The following is a 16,612-nucleotide window of genomic DNA, read 5'->3' on the forward strand; positions in this document are numbered from 1 at the left end:
TCCAACTCCCAAGCCTTCATGATGCTCTCTGGCGAGGTTCTCATTGATCTGAGCATGTGAAGGTAGTCCGACGACTGAACCAGATGCATTTAGAATTTGAAACCACTTAACTGGGAGATTTTTCATGTTTTAGCATTTTGTTTTCAGTCTACATTTTACATCTAGCAGCATGTAATTCTTGGTTAAGTGACATTGTTGGCACGCCAGCGTCTCTTCAAGCTAACCCTCCACAGTAATCTGTTGGCGATGGTTTCTCGATGCATCGGTAACTTGATGAAGAATATATTCGGGCTGAGCCCTCGTTATTTATCATCACATGAAGACGCAAGTCTGAGTACTGTGACGTTATTGTGGTATGTGTGTCATTGTCCTGATTCAGTATGGGAGTTTGTGGAAGGCGGCGGGATACATGTGCATGTTTGTTTGAGTGCGCATGTTTGTAGTTTGATCGTGTTTTGAGCAATTTCTTACTGGTATGTGACCAGAATCCAGGATTGATTTTTATTTTATTTTTCTCCAACCTCAGTACAGAAACACTTTAGATTGTCGTCTGAATCACACACAGTTCCAGGAAGGGCTTCAGGTTCTACTATGGTTAGCTCTGTTGCAAATTTGGAAGTGTACATAACAGAAACATTATTTAGCTTAGTGCCAAAACTGCAGTGATTTTTCTCTATTTTGTTAGATGTTTGCTCTGTTTTACTCTCAAGGCCAGTAAATGTATTGTTTTTAACAAATAAAAACACAAGGCCTCTTTTTTTCCCCAACAATGTTGCATTTTTTATTATTATTATCTGGGTCTCATAATAAATATGCCACCATGATAAAGTCATCATTATTAGCTAGTAACAGTGGTGAACTCAACAAAGATCTTGTACACAAAATAATGTCAGTACAATAGACTTGTGCTAGAATGGAGCTGTAACAGTTCTGGCATTGTTTTAAAAACAATAACTGATAAATTATGAATAAAAATAGATCTTGCTTGGGTGGATAGATAGATAGATAGATTTTTTTAAAAGACAACATTAAAGTACAATATAGTATTTTATTAAGTACAATGTTAGTGTGAATTTGGTTGGAAATTAAACCGTTGTCATTAAATGTTAAACAATCAGAAAAAGGTTTGAAGAACAGGTTTAATTTGTTTAACATGTTTATGTTCATGAGATTCACTTTAGTGTGGCTGATTTGAAGATCAGGATGGCAAGGAATTTTAAAAATACATAGGAAATGGCTTGGTAACATATTCAAGTATCCTGAGTAAAATGAACCAGCCTCTGAAAAATAAATTATCCATTCATTTACATTTTTCATGGATGTAAAAACGTACAATATGTGCAATATACTGATATTCCTATAAGTTCTTGATTCATATCTCAAGTTTTAAAGCGAGACAAATTATGTTAAATGTCACATCTTAAAATCAAGTGCAGATTCAGTAGAGTATGCATCGGATATCATAATCTATAAATGAGGAACAAAAAATGGACTCAATTCCTGAGTGTTTCAGAAGATTAAGGACAAAGCAGATGATAGAAGATCACTCCATCTCCTGCTTCTGCAACTCCTTCACAAGGTGCTCCAAAGAGAACAGGTGATCGTCTAAATCTTCAGGTATTAGCTGCCTGAGGGCTTCGGCAAGCTCAAACAGGTAATCTATATTCTTGCCACTGGGGCCTACAGACTTCACAATCTGCTGAGCAATTGTCTCCAAAGGTGCCGGGCCAAGGTAATTTGGGTTGTCACAGGAGCCGATGTAGAGCAATGTGTCCTGCATCGGTTGGTGTTCTTCATCTTTGGGATGAAATGTAACGGTGATCACCCCATAGCCGCCTTTCTCTCGGTAGTCCAGATACTCCTTCACTTCTTTTTCTCTTCCTGACGGCAATTTATAAGCAACGCCCCAGACACAGCCCTACAAGCAAATAGAGTTAACGAACAGGAATAAATCTGTTGGATTATTCACTTTTGTTTGGATTACCTTTTATATGCATGTAGCATCTAATCAAAATAGCATAAAAAAAAAATCAAATTTTAAATCATGAAATGTTTGTAAATCTCATATACTATCATTAAATGATGTATCAAAAATGTATCAAAAATATGGCACTTTACGTTATTGTAAAAAAAAAAGGGGGTCTGAAACTTTTTCAAAACCATTAAATAAACTAAATATATATATAAATATTTAAAGTACAAAAAATATTAAAGTGAATTAAAAGTAATCATTGTATAATACGGTGTATTCACCATTTAAGGTGGGATATACAGACATTTGCTAAATGTCATGCTAGGTTAATTATGGTTGTTAATAATAGTTTATGAAAAAAACATTTTTCGGAATAAAAATAAATATACACTATGTTACATCTCCAGTATTAAGCTGGATAAAAACATTTTTGTTTAAAACTCGTGTATTTAACATTCCATGCAAGGTTAATTACGTTAGATAATTTATATATATATATATATATATATATATATATATATATATATATATATATATAAATGTGTATTAGAAAACTATATATACTGACACTATAAAAATACTGTATAATCATCATTTTAAGGTGGTATACAGAAATAAGATGTTTAAAACTAACTACATTTCATTCAATGTTCGGTTATATAATTAACAGTTTATTTTAAATATTTTTAAATACAACTTTTAATATAAAATATTACTTTTAATACATTTTATAATGATAATTTATATTCATGTTATGCTAGATTATTATAAATGTAGTATTCCTTTTAACTAGATAATAGTTCATCATAAAATATTATATAAAGTAAGGCACTGAACAAAAAACAAAGTGAACCGCATTCGAGGAATGTAATGTGCCATATATCGGGTACAGGTTGACAGTCATTACCTCAGGGTCCTCTATTAATGTCACCACTCGCCCAGGCTGAAACACAATCAGTAAGAAGTAAAAGTGTTAATCGTACTGTAGTGCTCTGTCATGCTGAAAGGTCACTATGACTGGGCACCTGCTGTTCAGAAACTCTTGGGTCCAATAATTGTGTTCATACCTTTCCAGGGACACCGCGATGATCCGTACTTCCCTGCCAGAATCTGCGACTGAAGCCTTTGACGAAACCCACTCGTTTCTCCTCGAATGGAAAGTCAACTTTCCAAATCAAAGATCCGTAACCAAAGACCCACATGCTTCCTGTTGACAGCTCACGGTGTGCCTGAACACATACTCCACACTCATACATCGATGGACGGGTTTGTTTAGGGCTCGTGTACCGCTGACGAGTTTGGTTAGGTATGTTGACACCGTTGGCATAGGTGTGGTCTCAAAACAACAATTAGTATGCTAAAGAGTACAAAAGAAAGTCATAACGTTAGTTACTTGCCAAGGGCAGATACAGATCTAGCCGATAATATCTGGCATCAAGTCTCACATCCGTACGGCATTAGTTGAATGTATGAACGGCAACGTTGTTAGTAGTGATTATTTTTCAAAATAAAAGCCAGGTCACCGGCTTTAAAAATAAACCCCTACAAAATAATACATAAATAAATCTACCATGGTAACCAGAATATCCACTATTATATTAATACATTACTGTAGTAATTTACAGGATATTTGCAGTTACAACTAATAGCGAAGACATTCTGATGAAACCTGTGTGTATAATCGTTTTTATGTAAAGGAAGTTCCCTTTCATAGGTCACTTCGATGCTGCGGTGACGTCACCGTATGGAAACACCTCTCGGTGTGACGAATGTCTGAAGCCCTATACCATCCCACCAATCCTATTGGCCAAATAGCGATTGGCACCGCCCCACGCATGCGTACGCATCGTATACCTGGGAGCCGCGCGCTATTTTGCTCAGATTTCATTTCCTTCAGGAAAGCGAATCATCTGTGCCCTAGGAATCATCCCGCGTTCTCAGCGGTTTTCTCCGAGCAGTGTTAACTCCTCTTCGCGGACGCGATGAATTTTCGGAAGTGTAAGGAACCGTGTACCAGGTTCATCACGAATGGAGACTCTCATGAAAGGTGCGTAGTGTGCTTGGGCTTACATCACGCACAGGCAGCGCTTATCGGCCTTTCTTCTTGCCCCCATTGTGATGGCCTGCGGCTTAGAGTACTGCGCTCGAGGGTAGAAGTATTTTCTAAGGTCGCCCCCGCGTCTAACCCACGCCGTGTCACTTCTGCGGCTGCCGAGGCACCGCACGAGGCGATGGCTTGGGGAGACATGTGCGACATGGATTATGAGGACAGCGCTGCGCTGGAGTTTTCTCCACGTAGCTCTCTCTCCCCTACCCTAGTGCAGGAAGCGAGCTTTGTCAAACCAGTCGTTTTCTCAAATGAGGATTTACAGCCCACCCCGGAGGCATATGATGCTATCTCCTTCGGTTGTGGATGATATGATGACGACATCTTATCCACCACGGCCTCGGGGTCTGAGGACTTCACGGCTGACGCTTGCATCCCTCTCCCTCCTAGTGGACAGGAGAAAGCGTGTTTCTCCCTCCTACAGCGAGCTGTTGGACGTGGTTTCTCGCGCGGTGGGTAAACTGGGACTGGATTGGGAGGTTGAGAAGGCCGAGGCCCAACCTTCATCTAAGCTGGACGACCATTTTCTAACTAGTCGTACACCTGCGCAGCCCCGAAGGCCCTTGCCTTTTTTCCCGGACCTCCACCAGGAGGTTTCTAGGTCCTGGAAACAGCCGTACTCGGCGCGCATTACTAATGCTGCGGCTGTGGATTTCGCCACCATTTCTGACATGGCGAACCATGGCTATGCAGCGATGCCTCCGGTGGAAGAGACTCTCGCCGAACATCTCACGCCTAATTCGGCCACGGCACAGAAGTCTCGTCCCCTTCTTCCTTCTAAGGCGTGTCGAGTCACGTTCAGCCTCGTCAGGAAATCCTACATGGCTGCAGGCCAGGCAGCCGCATCGCTCCACTCTATGGCGGTCCTTCAGGCCTACCAAGCAGAGCTCTTAAAGGAACTCGACAAGGGGGAGGGTATCACACCCGAGGCTGTGAAAGAGCTGCGGCGAGCAACGGATTTGGCGTTACGCGCTACCAAACATACTGCTCAAGCAGTGGGCTGTTCTATGGCTGGATTGATTACGGTTGAGCGCCACCTCTGGCTTAATCTCACCGACATCAAAGAAAAGGACAAATCTTTTCTCATGGACTCCCCTGTTTCTAAGGACGGTTAATGCCTCTCCTTCTCGGGCCTATAATAGCAGCTCCTGATATTCTCGCTGCTTGCCAGGGACTGTGCCCTCCACTAGAGAGCGCTGTTGGACCATTTTTGCGCATCCAACCCTCTCACTGCAGTCCTCACGCTCAAACATTGATTGTCTCGCCGCAAAGGGCGCTTCGAGCAAACGTTGTGAAAACGTTGCAGAAAGCAGAAATCTTGAAACCGCTAATGTTATTTTGGGCCGCGTGGGAACGCTTGCCCGGCATTTCACAATGGGTGTTACGCACAATTCGTCATGGATGCACCATTCAGTTTCGAAAAGGCCCGCCTCCTTACCGCGGAATTCTTCCCACGGTTGTGAAGCCAAAGGAAATAGCGGTGCTGCGACAGGAGATGTCAGCTCTGTTGAGCAAAGGGGCTATAGAGGAAGTACACCCCTCTCAGATGGAGTCAGGTTTTTACAGCCGCTATTTTGTTATACCAAAAAAAGGCAAGCAAATTCAAGATGTTAACGGTAAAGTCTATTTTGTCTCAGATTCAACCAAACAACTGGTTTGTCACGATCGATCTGAAGGATGCATATATTCATATTCAGATCAACAAGAGACACAGGAAGTTCCTCAAATTCGCTTTAGAGGGCAAAGCGTATCAATACCGTGTTCTTCCCTTTGGCTTAGCTCTGGCTCCCCGAACTTTTTCGAAATGCATGGACGCAGCTCTGGCCCCGTTGCGGCTCCAGGGCGTTCGCGTGTTGAATTACTTAGACGATTGGCTGGTGTTAGCACAATCGCAGACTCAAGCACACTCTCACCGGGATCTTGTGCTGAATCATCAAACAGCCTGGGCTTATGCACGAATTTCCAGAAGAGTGTTTTAATTCCCTCTCAACGGATAACCTTTCTGGGAATAGACTTGGACTCTCACGCGATGACAGCAAGACTATGTCTCCCGGACGCTCAGTCTCTCACGTCATGCGTCCGTCACATCAAAGTGAGTCGCACAGTGACAGTGAGTTTGTGCCTCAGACTTTTAGGTCTAATGGCAGTGGCATCCCCTGTAATCCGTCTGGGCTTACTTCATATGTGCCCTTTTCAGTGGTGGACGAAAAGCTGGAACATTTCACCCCATTGTCTTCCGCATCGGACGATTTCGGTGACACGGAGGTGTGTTATGTCAATAAGACAGTGGATGTCAACCGAATTCCTTCTAGCTGGAGTTCGGCTGGGGATTTGTGCTTCCCGAGAGAATGTCACGACGGACGCGTCTTTGACCGGTTGGGGAGCTGTTTGTCAAGGGCGCCCAGCTCACGGAGTATGGACGGCGACACAACGCAGTTGGCATATAAACAGGTTGGAATTACTGGCGGTTTTTCTAGCCCTCCAGTACTTCTCGAATCTGCTGATCGGCCGTCATGTACTGCTCAGGTCAGACAACATAGCGGTTGTGTCGTATCTGAATCATCAAGGAGGATTACGCTCTTGCCCCCTGTGCAGGCTGGCGAGAAATATTCTTCTTTGGTCTCAGAACAGATTTCTGTCGATCCGAGTGGTTCATGTCCCCGGACGTTTGAACTTCGGAGCGGATTTGCTATCCAGACAGACTCTGGAGCAGGGGGAATGGAGGTTGCACCCGCAAACGGTGAGCCTCTTATGGCAAATATTTGGAGAAGCAAGAGTGGACTTATTCGCGTCGAGCATGACTAAGCATTGCCCGCTGTGGTTCTCCCTATGCCCTCCATCGCCCCTAGGCTTGGATGCGTTAGCTCACAATTGGCCCAGAACCAGCTTGTATGCTTTTCCCCCGTTTCGTCTAATTCCAGCGGTGTTATCCAGGATACGGCTGGACAGAGTGGAGCAGCTGCTGCTGGTGGCTTTGTGGTGGCCCACACAGCCGTGGTTTGCGGAACTGGTCAGTCTGTTAGCGGGCTCTCCATGGGAGATTCCCCTCAGACAGGACTTACTATCGCAAGCACAGGGAATGATTTGGCACCCAAGGCCAGATCTATGGAAGCTATGGGCTTGGCCTCTGAGCGGAGTGAGTTAATATAACCGGTCTTTCTGTTGAAACCACCGAGACTATAATGAATTCTAGGGCAGCTTCTACGAGACGCTTATAAGCTTTCAAATGGAAACTGTTTACGGCCTGGTGTGGAATTCATAATATGGATCCAGTTTACTGCCCAGTGGCTTCAGTATTGGAGTTCCTTCAAGACCGTTTCTCTGATGGAGTAACGCCAGCCACTCTGAAAGTTTACGTGGCAGCCATTTCAGCTAACCACGTATATATAGATGGTGCTATGGTACGTATGTAACCACGGCTCCCTGAAGAGGCCGTTCCATACCTTGATAGCGTTCTTCTTCAGTTCATGAAATCTGAGCTAAATAGCGTGTGGCACCCAGGTATACGATGCGTACGCATGCGTGGGGCGGTGCCAAGCGCTATTCGGCCAATAGGATTGGCGGGATGGTATAGGGCTTCAGACATTCGTCACACCGAGAGGTGTTCCCATACGGTGACATCACCACAGCATCTCGTTCCCTATTCAGGGAACCGTGGGTTACATACGTAACCGAGATGTTACATCTGTAAAGCTGAGCATAAATAGAATCGCATGTAAAAAATATTATATATATATATATATATATATATATATATATATATATATATATATATATATATACACACATACATATTCATGTATGTCACAAACATTACACGTATATTTTTTTTACGTTTTCTGACTGTGGTAACCCTACTTGTTCAATAGACAAGCAATGTCTTGCGTTATGTAATTACATCTAATTAAAGATCTGGAACAAATAATTCTGAACAAAAACGACTAACGTTAGATACTGTTACATATTGAATAATATCTCCTTATGATGAGAAAGTTTCCGTCTAGCGGATGGATCACCTGCAAATCTGTCAAACAAAACACTGGACTTGTTTTTATGATGTTGTTGTTATTTTAATTTGTATTTCCTCGTATTTTTTTATGGACGGAACGAAACATTACATATATGTGTTCTAGCCGGAGCTCTGAATCAGCCAATCAGAAAACAGCAGCGCCGGAAATACCCACACATTTATATTTTCCTAAAACTAATGGAATAATTCAGTCGTCACTTTTTCATGTGTGTACAGATGATTTAAGGACCGCGATGTGGTTTTTGTTGTCTTGTGGACATATTAAAGATTCAAAGTGGGAAAGTCGAACTAGATTAACGTTACTTGACTAGTATAGTTACTAAAAGTGGCACAGCCGTTAACTTATTCTGCAACCAAAACACTTATCTGGCCAGTTTATCAGAATTATTGGTGTAACTAGTGTGAACTTGACCTGGTTGTGAATTATAGAGGTTTAACCTGTAGCACTTCAGTGTAAGGTATAATATAAGACCTGGACCTGTCAGCTTGCTCTCAGTCTGAGCCGCTGTGTGTAAATACTGAGAGAACACGAACTCTTTCAGTAATGTTTGAGGGATAGTGCTGTGTTTTTAAACGGATAATAATCAGATGGACTTCACGGAGTGCTATGGAGACACCTGCTCAGCCGTCGCGCTGGCAGCCCGGGAGGGGAAGGGTCGACGGGTGCAGAGGCTCATCCAGAGAGGCTTCGCGGTGGATGTGAAAGATAACCGGGGCTGGAACGCCCTGCATGAGGCTGCGGCGGCTGGATCCTCGGAGTGTGTGCGGCTTCTCCTCCCTGCAGCCGGTAAACTACTTCAGATCGGGGTTTAGATGCTTTGAATGCGTGGAACATCACAGAGAGTGTCCCGTTTAGACAAGGAACGGATAGTTCACATAGAAATGCAAATTCTGGCTTTTACTTAACCTCATGTCGTTCCATACCTGAGCGACTTTCAGTAAAGCACTTGGTAAAACGTTTACGCTGCTCTTTTTCCATTGCTCATTTAATTATAATGAATGGAGACTGGGGCCATCAATCTCAACGACAGACATAATTGTGCAATAACGTTCATCTTTACCACTTGTGCGCCATTTATCATATCTTAGTACAGTTTTGCATGTAACAAAGTGAAGTCTTGAAAATGGGAGCGACGAGTGATCCCCCCCCCCTCCCCCCCAAAGTTTTAAACCAAAACTTTTTAAAAAACAACTTTGTAACCTGAAATAAATTAAAGATTAGCTGAAATATAATAAAAACTTAAACTAATTTGATTTCATCTCGTTGCCAGTGCAGCATCTCTAATTTTTGCCAAATTTCATTTGAAGTACTAAAATAACAAAAACTGTAATTAAAATAAAAAACAGCAACAGAGAAATGTTTCAAATAATGACAAAAAATGTCTTTCATTTTCGCAGAAGAGACAAAAACAGTCAGATAAATAAAATCAATACAGTTTTTAATCAAAGGAGGGTAAATAAATGATGACGTAATATAATTTGAGGGTAAATTATTAAAGATTACCTGTAAGACCAATAAGCAGACCTCTTTTGACACTAGTATGTTTAATAATTATAAAACTGTTTAAGATGCAGTACATGACTGTATCTTTTTCTCTAATGTGCAATTCATTAGTTGTATGTCCCTGTTCACTTCAGTCAATTGCGAAGACTACGTCAACACTTTGACTCATAATTCAGAGACTCCTCTTTATTTTGCCGCGAGGAATGGACATCTCCGGGCAGTGAAGTGGCTTATCAAGGGTGGTGCAGACATTAACAGGAAAACCAATGAACTCTCCTGTCCCCTCTTTGCAGGTAAACTCAAAGTACCTAGGATCTATCTCCTATCATTTTAACCATGTGTATTTTTTCTTCTTTTGTGTCTTATATAGTTGTCTCATTTTTTGTTTCTAGCTGTAGATAGTGGGCACAAAGATGTGGTGGAGCTACTGGTGGAAAATGGGGCAGACGTCAATGGGACTTACTCTGTGTCAGGCTGGTCTTGTCTCCATCAAGCTGTTTACAAGGTTATAGCTTTAAATTTATAACTCTGATTTAAGATTGATGTTTTGGAAACATCAAAAATTGCACAAATACTAGATTCCCATGCCTTAAAATGTTCTACAGCTCTTCTTACTCACTTTTAAGTATAAATGCTTATCAGCTAGTTGTTATCAGGAAAAAACGTAACAACAATCACATGATTACTACTTTTAAATGTATACCTCTTTCAATAAATGCTTTTAAATGTTAAATTAAGCTTCAAATAATGAAACCCCAAGGCCATTTTGCTTATTCTAATTTATTTAAGTCTTTAAATGTTACATCTAAGGCAGTTATCAAAGTCTTCCATCAAAAGAGTGATGAAAAAATATATGTAAAACCATTTCCAGGGCCATACAGAGATTGTGAGGTACTTGGTGAGCATGTGCTCTCTGGAGGCCGTTGATGACTATGGGATCACACCATTATTTGTTGCTGCACAATATGGACATCACCAATGCTTAGAGATCATTGCAAATGTCGGTGAGAAAATTTCATTAATGATTAACCCTGTACGTGCTGCATCTGGCCAGTCACATGCTTCCCTTTTTGTACATTACATGCTTTGATCAATGTTAAGTCTTGCAACACCACACTGCTATTTACAGCGACACATTCTTCAGAGGCAGATAAAGAGTTTGATGTTAGGGTCAATGACATGCTGCTCAGTTTTGTTCAGTTCTATTAATTTATTAAAAAATGACCCTTGCCCACCCTTGTGATTCTTTTTCCAGGTCAGTAATTCTCTGAAAAGTACAGATAATTGATATTTTTAATTAACATCCAAGGTTAGTTTAGGTTGTAAAATGTCTTGTGGTGTTATTCCAAAAAGAAATTGTATAATAAAGTATTTTTAGTTAAATACTTTTGTTCAGAAAGACTTTTAAATTGAAAACAGGTGACAATAAAGTCATTTAGATGTCAAATTAATGCTGTTCATTCAAACTTTCTATTAATGATTAAAATGTTGTTTTTATTTTTTACTTGATGTTCAATTTTTATAATAAAATTGATCTTGAAAATAAACATTTATGAAAGTCATATGAAACTAAAATGAAGACATTTCTAAAAACATGGCACATTTTTAAAAGCTTTATTTGATTTATGGTGGGCTTTTTTTTGTCATTGACCTAATATGTGTAATTGCTTATCAAATGAAGAAAGCAGAAGCCACACTGCAGTCGTGTATAAGTCTGGTTGCCTAAGCACAGCTTGTCTTTACCACAGGGGCGAATGTGAACTGCCAGGCAAATGATCTGGCCACGCCGCTGCTCATTGCCGCTCAGGAGGGCCACGTACGGTGTGTGGAGCTTTTACTGGCCCATGGAGCTGACCCCAACCTGTACTGCAATGAGGACTGCTGGCAGCTACCCATCCATGCTGCGGCCCAGTTCAGCCGTCTTAGGTATGGCAGCTTGGTTAATGACGTATGCGACAGTTACTTACTATAATGATAAGCACGTTTGAAAGCTAACCTTTAGTTCTTTTTAAATAAAGATGTTGAGAGTGTAACTTTGGCCTTTATGAAATAAAATTTTGTTCAACTGCATTAATCTAGCTGCTCATCTTTTGACGTTCTCTGTAGTATTTTAGAGAAGCTGATTCCGGTAACGAAGCGAGAATGTGACCGGGGCGAGGGAAAGGTCAGTCCAGTTTATTTGGCAGTACTTAGCGGACAAGCAGACAGCCTGCGGGCCTTGCTAAAGAAGGGCTACAGTCCAGATGCCCAAAACTGTCGACAGTTTGGCTACAGCTGCCCTTTGGACATGGCTCTGTGGTGCAACTCTTGGAAGTATGACATAGATGTCCCGTTTTTTTTTTTTAAACACAATCAGTTGGTCAGCATGACGCATTTTGTCCTGTTTGTCTTTCAGTTTGAACAGCGAGCGTCACCAGATTCGTGAAATCACTCTGATGCTCTTGGCAGCAGGGGCCCATGTGAGCTTGGGCATCTATGCTTTTGCGTTACAAGGCCACGTACCAGAGCACCTTCCCTTGATCTTAGAGCACGCTGGCCTTCCTCAGGGCGACCGACTCGAAGAACTGGCCCACAGAGCCATCGGTGAGATGCAGAGTGCCTCTTTCTGGCTCCCCCTGCTGCTCAGAGCAGGAATGGACCCCCTGCTGCTCCTCCAGGACAAAATGTAAGCAACACATTGCGGTTGTTGTGCCACACAGGTTTTTATTTTAATCAAGAGTGGATTCACCATGCGTGCATTTTAATAAATGCCTGTGCTTTATTAGCGTCAGAGTTAAATCGCACTGTGTTAAGCTCTTCTCTTCTGCCTGTTATGCTCTAATTGGGTGCAGGCTTGAAGAAGCTGAGAACAGAGTGCTTAATTTCTTTCTGGAGTTCATTAATTGGAAGACTCTGCCCTCCTCAATGCTTCAGATTCTCTTTCACCGTCGAGCAGATGGCTCCTGGACGCCACGGAAGCATTTCGGTATGACCTGTACACTTTAAATCATATTGACGTATGTGTATGTGTGGGTTTCATGACATTGTTTAGGCTATATATATATATATATAGCCATCAGAATGTTGCATATATCAAATATTTACAGTATATTCACAGTTATTTTGTTGGTGATATGAAATTAAATGAATTGTTCATCTAAAAACGAAAATGTAGTCATTTACTCCCCCTCAAGTCTCTTTCTTATGTTTAACACAAAAAAAGATATTTTGAAGAGTTTTGAAGAGCCAGACAGTTGTTGGTCTCCATTGACTTCCAAAGTAGGGAAAGAAATACTGCTGAAGTCAATGTGGACCGTCAGTTGATTACCAGCATTCTTTAAAATATCAAACTCCTACAGGTTTGGGACAACATGAGGGTGAGTAAATGATAAAAAAAATATTTTTGGGGTGAATTATCCCTTTAAGAAACTTTTAAACGTAGAGTGATTATATTACACTTTTTTTTTTTTATGTCCGTTAAGTTTCCTTAAGAGAAACATGGTGAATGATTTTATTATACTTTTTATTTGTCCATTAACTTTCCATAAAGAGTTTCTGCATTATAGTCGATAAGCTCAGTTTATTTTTTTGGAATCCGATTGTTTCAACAAAGCAATTTAAAACCGACAGATTAGCCACTCAGCCATTAACCCACTCAAAATTAAAAATAAAATAAAAAGATTATGTATTAAAATGTTTTGTTACGTATATCTGTTGGTAAATGTTGCTGTTTAATGCAATTTATTTTTATAGTGTATAAAATATCATGCTTTCATGATTATTTTAACTATTTAATCTATATAAAATAGATGGCTGATTGAAAATGTGAGTTTGTGTGTGTGTGTGTATACACACACACACACACATGCACGCACTGTGATACCAATTGTGGTATCTTTTTTAGTATTTTAACGTCATTTACATAATTTTTTTACAGGATTCTTTATGAATAGAGCAGTAAAAAAGAACAGCCTTTAAAATCTGAATTTTTTGTAACAATGTGAAAATCTTTACTGTCACTTTTGATCAATTCAGTGTGTCCCTGCTGAATGAAACTATTGTTTATGTCACAAATGATTTTTTTGAAAAACAGCTCTGTTGTTTTACTGTATGCCATATCATCTGATGTGGTAAATGGCCACAGCTCAGTAACCTCTTGTCTTTGGTTCCAGAATCGGTCCCTGTCCTTACCCATCTGTGCAGACTGGCAGTGCGGGCAGCGGTGGGCAGCAGTGCTCTGTCTAAGACGTCCTTCATCAAACAGCTGCCCGTCCCCACACTGCTTCAGGACTACCTTCAGTTCAGCGAAGTCTCAGGCTTGCTTACATAGCGGCCTGACTGTCAAGTGTGGCTAATTAAGTTATCTCAACTTGTTCCACTGCAGTATTTTGTATATAATGTTAATACAATTTTAATGACTGCTCAATGACGCTGGACTCTGGCTCTTTTCATTACCTTGATATTTAGAAAACGTGGGAGGACAAATGGAGAATTCTACCAATTTATCCTCACTGTTCTGTCCCCCTCTTACACAGCTGGCCTTCATACCGAGTTGGTGTTGAAATTCACCTCTGCTCCGTGTCTTTGGTCTGCCTCGTTATCTTCTCTCTCTCAGCGGCTCTCCTCTCTGTCTGCCTCCAAGGTCACTCTGCCTCAAAGACGCATACTCTCTTCGAATGTTAATTGCCAACGCAGCCACGCTCATTCAGAGATGCTACTATCTGCCTTTGGTCATGCTATTTATTTAAAATTGTATGTTACCTTTTAGCAATGCACATAACACCTTCAGAAGATCGCGTTAATTTAAATATCTCTGCGGCGTGATGCTCTCAACCTCTTGCTGCTTTGTGAAAAGAGGTGTACAGTTATGAACCGGCACTTAAATTTTTTTCTATTTCACACAGGCTCAGTGTTTTTTCTGCTATACATATCCTGCCAAATTGTTTTTAACACCTCTAACATCAATTATGGAAAGACCAACTGATGCTTGTGTTATTGTTACAAAAATAGTGTTATATAACATCAAGGTGTTCCTTATTTCCAAGCCATTTCTATTGGAATACTGTATACCATGTGCAAACAGCAGGGGGAGAACACGGATTACTGACAGCATGCCCACCAGTCTTACCCACAGTACCTAGCAGCCTGATTACATGAAAGAGGGGAGCCATTTCTGCTCACTCCCTGATATTTTGGATTCAGAGCAAACCAGAGGCTGTGTCTCAGCAACTCTGTGCCTTGTTCTAGACAATCAGGCCACCTCTCTGTGGGAGACTCTGAAAAGGCAAGGCATCAGTAATCATGTGCATTAAGCTTTTCTTGTGCTGCAGGTAAGCTCAGGTCCAACAGTTCGCCTTTGATTAGCAATCAGACTTTTGAAATACACCAAAGGAGTGACTGACATTTGCACATTCTTTTTCATATTTATAAAATGTATTAAGAGTAAAAATAGATTTTCCGATTATTCAAACCTCATTGAGAAAAATATTTAAATCTTTGGATACATTATGTATAATATATCATTTTAAAAAAGGAAATAATTGTTATATTTCATATGTACATCTGTTGCTAGAACATACTGAACATCCATATACAGCAAATTCGAATGTCATGGAAAAGTTTATTTCAGTAATTCAACTCAAATTGTGGAACTGGTGTGTTAAGTTCAGTGCACACAGACTGAAGTGTTTTAAGTGTTTGGTTCTTTTAATTGTGATGATTTTGGCTCACATTTAACAAAAAACCTCCAATTCACTATCTCAACAAATTAGAAAATGGTGACATGCCAATCAGTTAATTAACTCAAAAAACCTGCAAAGGTTTCATGAGACCTCAAAATGGTCTCTCAGTTTGGTTTACTAGGTTACACAATCATGGGGAAGACTGCTGATCTGACAGTTGTCCAGAACACAATCATTGACACCCTTCACAAGGAGGGTATGCCACAAACATTCATTACCAAAGAAGCTGGCTGTTGACAGAGGGCGGTATCCAAGCATGTTAACAAAAAGTTGAGTGGAAAAAAAGATGCACAACCAACCGAGAGAACCGCTGCCTTATGAGGATTGTCAAGCAAAATCCATTCAAGAATTTGAGTGAACTTCACAAGAAATGACTTGGACTGAGGCTGGGGTCAAGGCATCAAGAGCCACCACACACAGAAGTGTAAAGGAATTTGGCTACAGTTGTCTTATTCCTCCACAGACAACATCAGAGGCCTTACCTTGGCTAAGGAGAAGAAGAACTGGACTGTTGCCCAGTGGTCCAAAGTCCACTTTTCAGATGAGAGCAAGTTTTGTATTTAATTTGGTAACCAAGGTCATAGAGTCTGGAGGAAGAGTGGAGAAGCTCCATATCCCAAGTTGATTGAAGTCCAGTGTTAAGTTTCCACAGTCTGTGATGATTTGGGGTCCAATGTCATCTGGTGGTGTTGGTCCATTGTGGTTTTTTTAAAAAGCAAAGTCACTGCACCCGTTCACCAAGAAATTTTGTAGCACTTCATGCTTTCTTCTGCTGACTAGCTTTTTGAAGATGCGGATTTCATTTTCCAGCATGACTGGGCACCTGCCCACACTGCCAAAAGCACCAAAAGTTGGTTAAATGACCATGGTGTTGGTGTGCATGACTGACCAGCAAACTCACCAGACCTGAACCCCAGAGAGAATCTGTGTGGTATTGTCAAGAGGAAAATTAATTGATGAAAAAAAAAATGCAGAGGAGTTGAAGGCCATTTTCAAAGAACCTTGGGCTTCCACACCACCTCAGCAGTGCCACAAAACCAAGTACATGTACAGTAAATGAGCATACTTTCCAGAAGCCAACAATTCAATTAAAACTTTTTTTTGTTATTTCAATTGCTGAAATAAATGAACTTTTACACATTCTAATTTCTTGAGATGCACTTGTATATGCATGCGTGCGTGTATTCAAATATATATATACACAGTACAGACCAAAAGTTTGGACACCTCATTCAAAGAGTTTTATTTTCATGAATATGAAAATTTTAGATTCACACTG

At 40.8% G+C, this 16,612-nt stretch overlaps 2 protein-coding genes across 2 annotated transcripts; one reads left to right on the forward strand and one right to left on the reverse strand.

Moving 5' to 3' along the window:
- Positions 1–1,028: 1,028 nt before the first annotated feature.
- On the reverse strand, positions 1,029–3,228 carry LOC132122229 (putative glutathione-specific gamma-glutamylcyclotransferase 2). The gene is made up of 3 exons (XM_059532234.1): positions 3,040–3,228; positions 2,880–2,915; positions 1,029–1,918 (listed from the first exon to the last, which is right to left on the reverse strand). The coding sequence occupies exons 1-3, from the start codon at positions 3,226–3,228 to the stop codon at positions 1,544–1,546; spliced, it is 600 nt and encodes a 199-aa protein (XP_059388217.1). The 3' UTR covers positions 1,029–1,543.
- Positions 3,141–14,021, forward strand: LOC132122228 (ankyrin repeat and SOCS box protein 3-like). The gene is made up of 10 exons (XM_059532233.1): positions 3,141–3,278; positions 8,698–8,896; positions 9,748–9,906; positions 10,006–10,118; positions 10,485–10,617; positions 11,362–11,539; positions 11,720–11,926; positions 12,009–12,278; positions 12,445–12,578; positions 13,765–14,021. Exons 2-10 carry the CDS (start codon positions 8,698–8,700, stop codon positions 13,920–13,922), a joined length of 1,551 nt encoding a protein of 516 aa, XP_059388216.1. The 5' UTR covers positions 3,141–3,278; the 3' UTR covers positions 13,923–14,021.
- The last annotated feature ends 2,591 nt before the right edge of the window (positions 14,022–16,612 follow it).

Source organism: Carassius carassius, chromosome 40 (assembly GCF_963082965.1).
Source record: "Carassius carassius chromosome 40, fCarCar2.1, whole genome shotgun sequence".
Lineage (NCBI taxonomy): Eukaryota > Metazoa > Chordata > Actinopteri > Cypriniformes > Cyprinidae > Carassius > Carassius carassius.